The sequence below is a fragment of the Homarus americanus genome, unplaced genomic scaffold (genome assembly GCF_018991925.1).
Source record: "Homarus americanus isolate GMGI-L3 unplaced genomic scaffold, GMGI_Hamer_2.0 scaffold52687, whole genome shotgun sequence".
Classification (NCBI taxonomy): Eukaryota; Metazoa; Arthropoda; class Malacostraca; order Decapoda; family Nephropidae; genus Homarus; species Homarus americanus.
This window is the reverse complement of record NW_024734362.1, coordinates 103,513-112,500: the sequence shown is the minus strand read 5'-3', so window position 1 is coordinate 112,500 and position 8,988 is coordinate 103,513. Positions and strand designations below refer to the sequence as shown.

At 40.8% G+C, this 8,988-nt stretch overlaps 1 protein-coding gene across 1 annotated transcript in view; it reads left to right on the top strand.

Annotated features, from left to right (window-relative positions):
- Window positions 1-8,988, top strand: part of LOC121870214 (mucin-2-like) — a 38,624-nt gene that overhangs the window by 3,282 nt on the left and 26,354 nt on the right. The window contains 6 exon segments of the mRNA XM_042371990.1: window positions 763-834; window positions 1,003-1,065; window positions 4,491-4,597; window positions 4,936-5,023; window positions 7,306-7,472; window positions 7,696-7,843. Coding sequence (XP_042227924.1) covers window positions 763-834; window positions 1,003-1,065; window positions 4,491-4,597; window positions 4,936-5,023; window positions 7,306-7,472; window positions 7,696-7,843 — 645 coding nt within the window.

Sequence of the window (8,988 nt, the reverse complement as noted above, 5' to 3'; positions counted from 1 at the left end):
GGAAGGGAAGGGAAGGGAGGTAAGGAGGAGGAGGAGGAAGAGGAAGAAGTGACGAGGAGGAGGAAGGGAAGGAAGAAGAGGTAAGGACGAGGATAAATTGGAAGGGAAGGAAGGAAGAGGAGGTAAGGAGGAGGAGGAGTAGGAAGGGAAGGAAGAAAAGGTAAGGAGTAGGGTGAGAAAGAAAGAGGGGAAGGGACAGAGGGAGAGAAGGAGGGTGAGAGAGACATAGACAGAGAGAAAAAATAAATAAAGAGAAGGAGAGCAGGAAAGAGGAAGGTTCAGGGATAGATACATCGATAGATAGAGAGATGAATCGATAAGTAGATGGATAGAGGCGTGGTTCATGGCCCAGAAGGCGTGGTTCATGGCCCAAAGGCGTGGTTCATGGCCCAGAGGCGTGGTTCATGGCCCAGACATAGCCTAAAGCGACACCTGGTTTATGTCGTAACTTTTTTTTCTGTATCAGTTTCTACTAAAAGGTGATGTCTCTCTCTCTCTCTCTCTCTCTCTCTCTCTCTCTCTCTCTCTCTATCTCTCGTCAATATAACAACTAACATTCATAATTTTGTGTTTATTAAATATTGAATCATTATATTCCAACTAATTCTTACTATAACTTATCTATAATCTATATATATAATACCCTACGATGTTATTATTAAAGTTCTATGTGTCTTAACCATAAAACATCATTAGAAGATAAGTGTAATAGGAATACATTAGTCTGTGTTTAAGTCTGACTACCGTTTTCTTTGTTTGCAGCTCCCTTCACCAGCGATGTATTCCAGCAACAGCAGACAGATCTATCCGCGCTCTTCCACTCTTCTAAAGGAGGTAAGACAGGTGAGAGACAGAGATAAAGATAGAATAAGAGAGATAATGAGATAGAGAAGACAGAGAGTAAGAATGAGGCAGAGAAATAACAGATGAAGAAAATTTTTGACATATAGATAGATATTGATTGCTACACCTGTATATACTCAGTCAGATCCTCCTTCCCAGGTATGATCGGACCACTGTTTCGTCACAATGGACCACAGGATCTGGAGGTGACTACTGACGGAGGTGAGGGACTTTACCTGTGTTCTTTCCTCCCTATTCACGCCCGAACTCTGTCCCACACCCACACAATCACTCCCCAACACTCCCAACACTCCCCAATCCAACCCAGCCCTCTCCAAACTCACACAGTCACTACTTAACCGTCCCTAACCCTCCCCACCCCCACACAGTCACTCCCCAACCCTCCCCAACTCTCCCCACCCCCATACAGTCACCCCCAGCCCTCCCCCAGCCAGCTCCCAACCCTCCCACCCCCATACAGTCACCCCCAGCCCTCCCCAACCCTCCCCCACCCCATACAGTCACCCCCAGCCTCCCCCAACCCTCCCCACCCCCCACAGTCACCCCCCAACCCTCCCCACCCCACAGTCACTCCCCACCTCCCCCACCCCCACACAGTCACCCCAGCCCCTACACCCCACCACTCGTCCACTAATGTAACAAGTTGTCTTCTCGTCCCCATCTTCTATAAGCTAAAGAGTTACTGTTTTTATCTTACTAAAATCTTAAGGTAAATATTGTGATTGTTTGTGAATTGTTTATGAATTTGATTTAATGACTAGAAAGGTGTAATTTTAAGGTAATGATATTGGTATTCGTTATTGTTTAAGGACGATGGTCTTGTTATTGTGGGTCGTTCTGTCATTGTCATAAAATCCAAGCTGAAAATCCGGATTCCTTGTCTCACGAACACCTCTGGTCATTGGCCTCATGAACCACACTTTACGTTACGCTGTACACGGACCTCTACCTTTTTTTTTTATACCCATAAGTCCACAAAAAGTATGTAAATATTCTTCCCAGGATTCAACACATTACATACGACACAGCCCTCGTATTTTTCTCTCTTTTGTTCCGGTTGGTTCTATAAGTACCCTGAACTGTTTTCTTTTATATGGTGACATGATGATAACAGTGTTGGATCTCTCTTACTGTGTTCCCGGAGGCTATCAGGTCCCACACACACGTTCTTTCGATGCTCTTCTGTTTTACCCTCAGAGTTACGGCGTTTATAGAGGATTTAGGAGCGTAAATAAAGATCTTTTAGCTTCTTATGACTTTGTTTATGTTTCTGGTCAGTCGCTATGTTGTATAAGAACGATATTAAGGAGTCGTTCCTCCCTGCCATTACGTACACGAGAGGTAGAGAGAACGTACGTACATAAAGTGAGGGTAAACGTATATAACAGATGGAAAACGTACACAGAGATGCGATACAGCGAGATGTTAATTGTTCATCTTCGTCATCGTCATCATCATCATCATCATCATCATCATCATCATCATCATCATCTACTTCACTGCACCATCATCATCATCATTGTATTCATTGTTTCTTTGTCACTATACTTACAATCACAGAGTTCATTTCTCACACACACACACACACACACACACTATTGTCACCATACTAACACACCATATATCCACATTTTACCTCACCACCACTACCACCACCCTCCCTCACCCTTCACCACACACACATATCACTATCATCCCTCACCACACACATCACCATCCCTCATCACCACTCTTACCACAGTCTGGGTTTAGAACAAGGACACTTAGCTACCCCTTCTTCTTCCTCCTCCTCTCCTTCCTTCTCCTCTCCTTCCTCCTCCTCTCCTTCCCCCTCCTCCTCCTCTCCTTACATACCTGGCAGTCACCGCACCACCACCACCACCACACACCTGTTGATTAGCTTCCCTTACCTGGCGTGACTATAGACCATTGTTGTTATTGTTATTAGCAGTGTTATTGTTGGCTATGTTGTTGTTGTTGTTGTTGTTGTTGTTGTACCTTAACTAGATACGCTTAAAGAAGATGTTAACAGTGTGTGTGTCTGTATATATGTGAACAGCTAACACACACACACACACACACACACACACTCAAACACCCCCCCACAAACACTTCTCCTCCACACAAACATACCATGGGTATTGTTGACACCAGAAGTCATTGACACTAACAGCTGGGCATCACCCCTCCCCCCAGTAAGTAGAAGGAGGAGACGAAGAAGATAATGAGATGAAAATGTATGTATGTATGTATGTATGGATGTATGTATGCATGTATGTATGTATGTATGTGTCTGTATTCATATCCAACAAGACAGATAAAAGTACAAACACATCTCACAAGAAGGAAAAACAACAAAAAACAAACACAAAATCTTTTAAAAAAACAGAGAGAGAGAGAGAGAGAGAGAGAGAGAGAGAGAACAACAATAATAATAATATGTAGGGTTGTTTTGCTCTCTCTCTCTCACACTATGCAGGGGCCGGAGGGGTCAACTCAGTCACTGTCAGTACAACACCACAGCTCCCGCTAAGAGGATTTATAAACACTAGAAACGGGATCCAAAACGGTTTAGACGCTGAGCTAAAAGGGACTTGATCCCTTTAAGTAATTCTCTTCAAGATGTCACAGATTATAAACGATTGGATTAAGAGCCACTAAACACCTCTGGATTGTAAACAAGTGGTGGTGGGGGGGGGGTCTCATTGGTATTGACTTGAGGTTAAAGGGAATTTGATGAAGTTTTGCCTGATTGTATAGATGATTGAATTGTATAAGTGTAAAGATATGATTGGATTTTTTTTCTCGTGTTTATAAGGTATTGGATTCTATGTTAGTGGCTGTTTATAAGTGAAATAACTCTGATGATTCTAGAAAGTTTTTAACTCATTCTTCCTTCCCACCCTACCTCCTTCTTTCCCCCCCTCCTTCTAGAGTTTCCTCCCTCCCTCCCTCCCTCACTGAACACTCTACCTCCTTCTTTCCTTCCCTCCTTCTTGAGTTTCCTCCCTCCCTCCCGCCACTGACCACTGATGCAGCTCACGTCTTCTTGTTCCCTTACCTGTAACACCAAAGTCATAAAGGTGTCAGGTGTACCATTAAGCCTCATTAAGTGAAGGAACAACGTTAAACTCAGTATAGGAAAAAAGTGGTTTAGGATTTTTTTTTCTTTTTTTTCTTTCGTCTTTTTTTTTCGTTTTAATTTTTTTTCGTTTTTCTTTTTTTCCCGTTTTTCTTTTTTTCTTTTTTTCTTTTTTTGTTACCTGTTAATTATACCTACCTGTCTCCACTTCACCTGTGCAATGGTTGAATAAGAGGCAGACGTCCCAATAAGACCCCGGCCCTTCGTTTGTGTGTAATGGGGGAAAAAATAATACATATGTGACGTGTTGTGTTCGTCTGGCGTAAACAACTTCGTCTGACCTTTTGGCGCTCATTGTTTGTTGGGATATGTGTAGTCATCAACCCTTATAGTCATCAACTCTTGTAGTCATCGACCCTTGTAATCATCAACTCAGTCATCAACTCTGTCATCAACTGTCATCAACTCATAGTCATCAACTATCATCAACTCATAGTCATCAAGTCATCATCTCAAGTCATCGTTTTCTCTCTCTCCTGACCAGGCTGCTTCTACCAGTTCCAACACTACGATGAAGGAGACAGAATAGTAACGAATGAACCTTGTCTCAACTGCACCTGTCACAACTCTATGCTAATGTGCTACCTCAAGGTGAGTCACTGGTACCTCCTGCATTTCATCACAGTCTCATTACCTGTGATAACTTTATAGCGTTTTCCTTATATTTTTTGGTACATATAATACTGCTTACCTGGTTTTTAGTCACCGATAGTAAATAATTGTATTTTTTTTTTGTATTTTGGTGTTGTAAAGGATATTTTTCGGAATCAACTTTTATTATTATTTGTACTATTATTAATATTCTAGATTAGTTTAGCTAATCTATTTACAAAAAGGTTAAATATCATCGCGAAGGTAAATAGGTAGTGATAACAACAGCCAACAGGTGAAATAGGACTAATTAACCCCTGCTCTTTGAATTATTACAGGTGTGCCCGTTCAGTAAACCCATTGGCCAGGACTGTACGGTGGAGAAGAAGCCTAATCAATGCTGCCCCGTGATTACCTGCCCTCAAGGTGAGCCGCACCACACAGGAACACGAGAGAATGTAACGGAACACGTGTCACAGAACGGTACAGTATAGCAACACTCACTAGCACATCTAAACAAGACTGCTTTGTTGTAGCTAAACACCTGCCGCAGCTTCTAAACGCATCTGTAAACACTGCATTGACTTTACCATGTTCACAGAGATCAAGATGTGGACGACGCTTCTCAGGTGTAAACAAGCGTATGACACAACACGTAAACAAATGTAAACAACCACATGTAAACAAATAATATGACACAATACTTAAACACACGTAAACAATCACATGATACCACACGGAAACAATCACATGATACCACACGTAAACAAATATAAACAACCACACGTAAACAAACACGACACCACACGTAAACACATTATGAAGAAAATGAAACTTTGAAAACGAAAAAAAAAATAATAATTATACGTGGCTGCTAAAGTGCAGGTGAAGGAACACACACACACACACACACACACACACACACACACACACACACACACACACACACACACACACACACACATTAAATGAATACCCCGCTTTTACTGTGACTGTTCCTGCCCCCCCCCAAAAATCAACCGTAGCTCAGGTAGGACCGGAAGCCACGTGTCACACAGGTAAGGAGAGCCGCTAACGTGAGTGTGGGAAGGTGTGTCTGGCGGCGCTTATACACGGAGCGGTGAGAAATGACTGACACATTCTACACTTATATCAGAGTCTGTCATATACTATACATAACATAAATCATACTACTATACATATCAATATATATATAAAAATACAGTTAAGTTACACACACACACACACACACACACACTCACACACACACACACACACACACACACACACACACACGCACACTCTCTCTCTACTCAAACTATTGCGAGTCATGTATCAGTTATTCTGTACCTGGAAACTCTTACATTTTTGTGGCTGCGAAACACTGCCTCCCTTCATCACTTTCCCCTCAAGCACGTCGCTCTTTGGTGAATTTTGTCTCATTTATAAGACTCTTGTGGCTTTACCTTCGTTCACATTGCCTGCAGGAACGATAAGCAATGGTGTTTGTGTGTTTATGTGCATTTTGGTATAGAGGTGCCAAGGTTAAGTGCCAATATAGAGGTCATTAAATATCTAAGTTATCCTGTATGACATTTACAAGGGGCAGATTTTCTCTTAAAAGTAGTGTCATTGTAAAAAAGTTATTAGTTATTAGTTACCCTGTATGGCACCTAACTCTTAAGGCCCCAGAATGTCTCCTTAAGGGATGCCAATGCTCGTTTTAGGTGTCCGTGGAATTTGGGGATTGTAAAGGTTCAATGTTTCGGAGTTTGAGGTTCGATAAATTGGTTCGTGTCATGAATCATCTATGCTTCGGGTGATATATTTTACTGGAACTGTGTTGTGGTTCTCATGTGTTGTGGGGTATATTTTTCGTTTCTCACGGTGCACTGTAACTCTCTGGCGCCCTTGTTGTTATATGTAATTAAACGTTATTTTCTTGTAATGAGAGTTCACCCCTTGGAACGTTCTGTTACGTCTAAAACAAAAAGAATGAAAGAATGAAAATAGTAATAATAATAATAATAATAATAATAATAATAATAATAGCATCAAACCCTCACTATCACTTATCATTTTTATTAATCACGTCTTGCGAATATTTCTAAATAGAACCAAAAGATCAAGTTTACCCAAGTCTCTCCTTGTAAAATATTCGTAAAGGGACAGAAAATGTACACCATAAAATATTGTTGTTTGGTAATAATCTAGGGGTAATTTTTGATGATGGTAATGGTCATAATTAAGGGTTACCAAGACGCAAGGGGATCGCATTCCCATCTCCCTCAGGCTTACCTCCCCCCTTTCCATCACTCCTTCATTTTCCCCTCACTCCCCCCTTCCCCTCACCCTCCTTCCCTTATCCCATATAATGCCTGTCTCTTTTAAATGCCATATCTACCCCTTAGATTGCCATAGTATTCCATAAATTGCCATACCCACCCCTAAAGTGCCATACCCACACCTAAATTGCCATACCCACCACCCCCCTAAATTGCCATACCCACCCCCTAAAATGCCATGCCCACCTAGAATGCAAATATTGAACCCATAAAATTGCCATATACGTCTCCCATCAATATGCCATATCCTACCTTATAAAATGCCATACACGTGCTCAAAAATGCCATATCCTTACCCAACGCTTTAAAGTTCGTAATACCATGACTTAAAGTGCCATGTTTCTCTCTCTCTCCTCCCTACAGTGCCAGTAAACCTTCAGGTGATGCAAATGACTACGACCAGCACCACGTCTTCCCCTCTCCTCATCACTTCCTCCTCCTCCTCCTCCTCCTCCTCCGGCACCGACCTGGCGCCTTTCTACGAACACGGCTGTACCATAGAAGGCAGTTATTATCCCGACGGTGTGCAGGTGAGTTCAGCTTCATTTAAGACCCCTAACCTAACCTAACCTAAAGTTATTACAGGTAGCCTCCAAAAGTAATTATTGTCACTCTCCCCCCAAAATTTCCTCAGTATATCAGTAAGTCAGTAAACATATTCACAGTAAAAAGAAATCTATACCACTTGAGCTCATCTTGACGTACTAAACCTAACTCTTATCTCTTCTCCTCCTCCTTCTTCTTCGCCTACAGGTACCAGGAGACCCAAGAAAACCCTGTGAGCTGTGTTACTGTATCAGGAACCATACAGCGTGTGTGATGCAGGAGTGTATTCTTATGGTACCCGGTTGTGAACCCATCTTTCAGGAAGGAGTATGCTGTCCTGTGAAATACGATTGTGGTAAGTGTGTCTGTCTGTGTGTGGTAGTTAATGTTAAATGGTGTTGTTATTTTGTTATTATTTACTACTAATATCCTGGTTCATTATTCCTTATTAATTCTTTTTCTATTCAAGTTTTTTTTCCTTAACCAATAAATCATTTCCTTTGTCGAAACAGCTTAATAAATTAATATTGTTTAAGTTACCCATAAACTCAGCTGAGTGGTTTATTTATCTCCTTGCTCCTAGCTCTACCTCCTAGTTCTTCCTCAGCTGCTGGAGAGTCTCTTCCTAGCCCCGGCCAACTCCTAGCTCAGTCTCCTAGCTTTGCCTCACTCGCTGAACCGCTCCCTCCCAGCAGGCCAAGCAGCTCCTCACTCACAGCTCTCTGGAATTTCCTTCAACTGATTAACTTCGACTACTCTGAAGCTGTCCACCCAGGCATCAGTTCAGGTCCTAACCCCTCGCTTGCTTCTTCTACATGCTAAATAATACACTACATATTCGTCACATATAATACTTCACATGATGTAGTAAATATTCGACATATAAACTACATATTAATCTACATATACTAGATATTCGCTATAACTAACATATTGTAGCTACAAATATCTGCCTTAGGTGTTCTTTCATTAATTAATATCTGCCTCAGGTGTTCTTTCATTAATTAATATCTGCTTCAGGTGTTCTTTCATTAATTAATATCTACCTCAGGTGTTATTTCATTAACTAATATCTGCCTCAGGTGTTCTTTCATTAATTAATATCTGCCTTAGGTGTTCTTTCATTAATTAATATCTGCCTCAGGTGTTCTTTCAGTAATTAATATCTGCTTCAGGTGTTCTTTCATTAATTAATATCTGCCTCAGGTGTTCTTGTGTTCTCCTCTGGTTATGGAAGATCAAACAAAATCTTCCCCCGTTTTATTTCTTCATTTAATTGAAACAAAAAACGAAATACCTACTGGTGCTTTTTTTTCTTGTTTAATGAAAGAAAGTGATTATATATATTTTTTTTATTGTATTTTATTTTATTATCATCAGGTAATAAAAAACATTAAGTATATACATTAATATTATTAATATAAATTATGTTGTTTATTAATTTCTATAACTAAAGAAAGTAATACTATTTTATATATATTTTATTTTAAATCTCTGTAT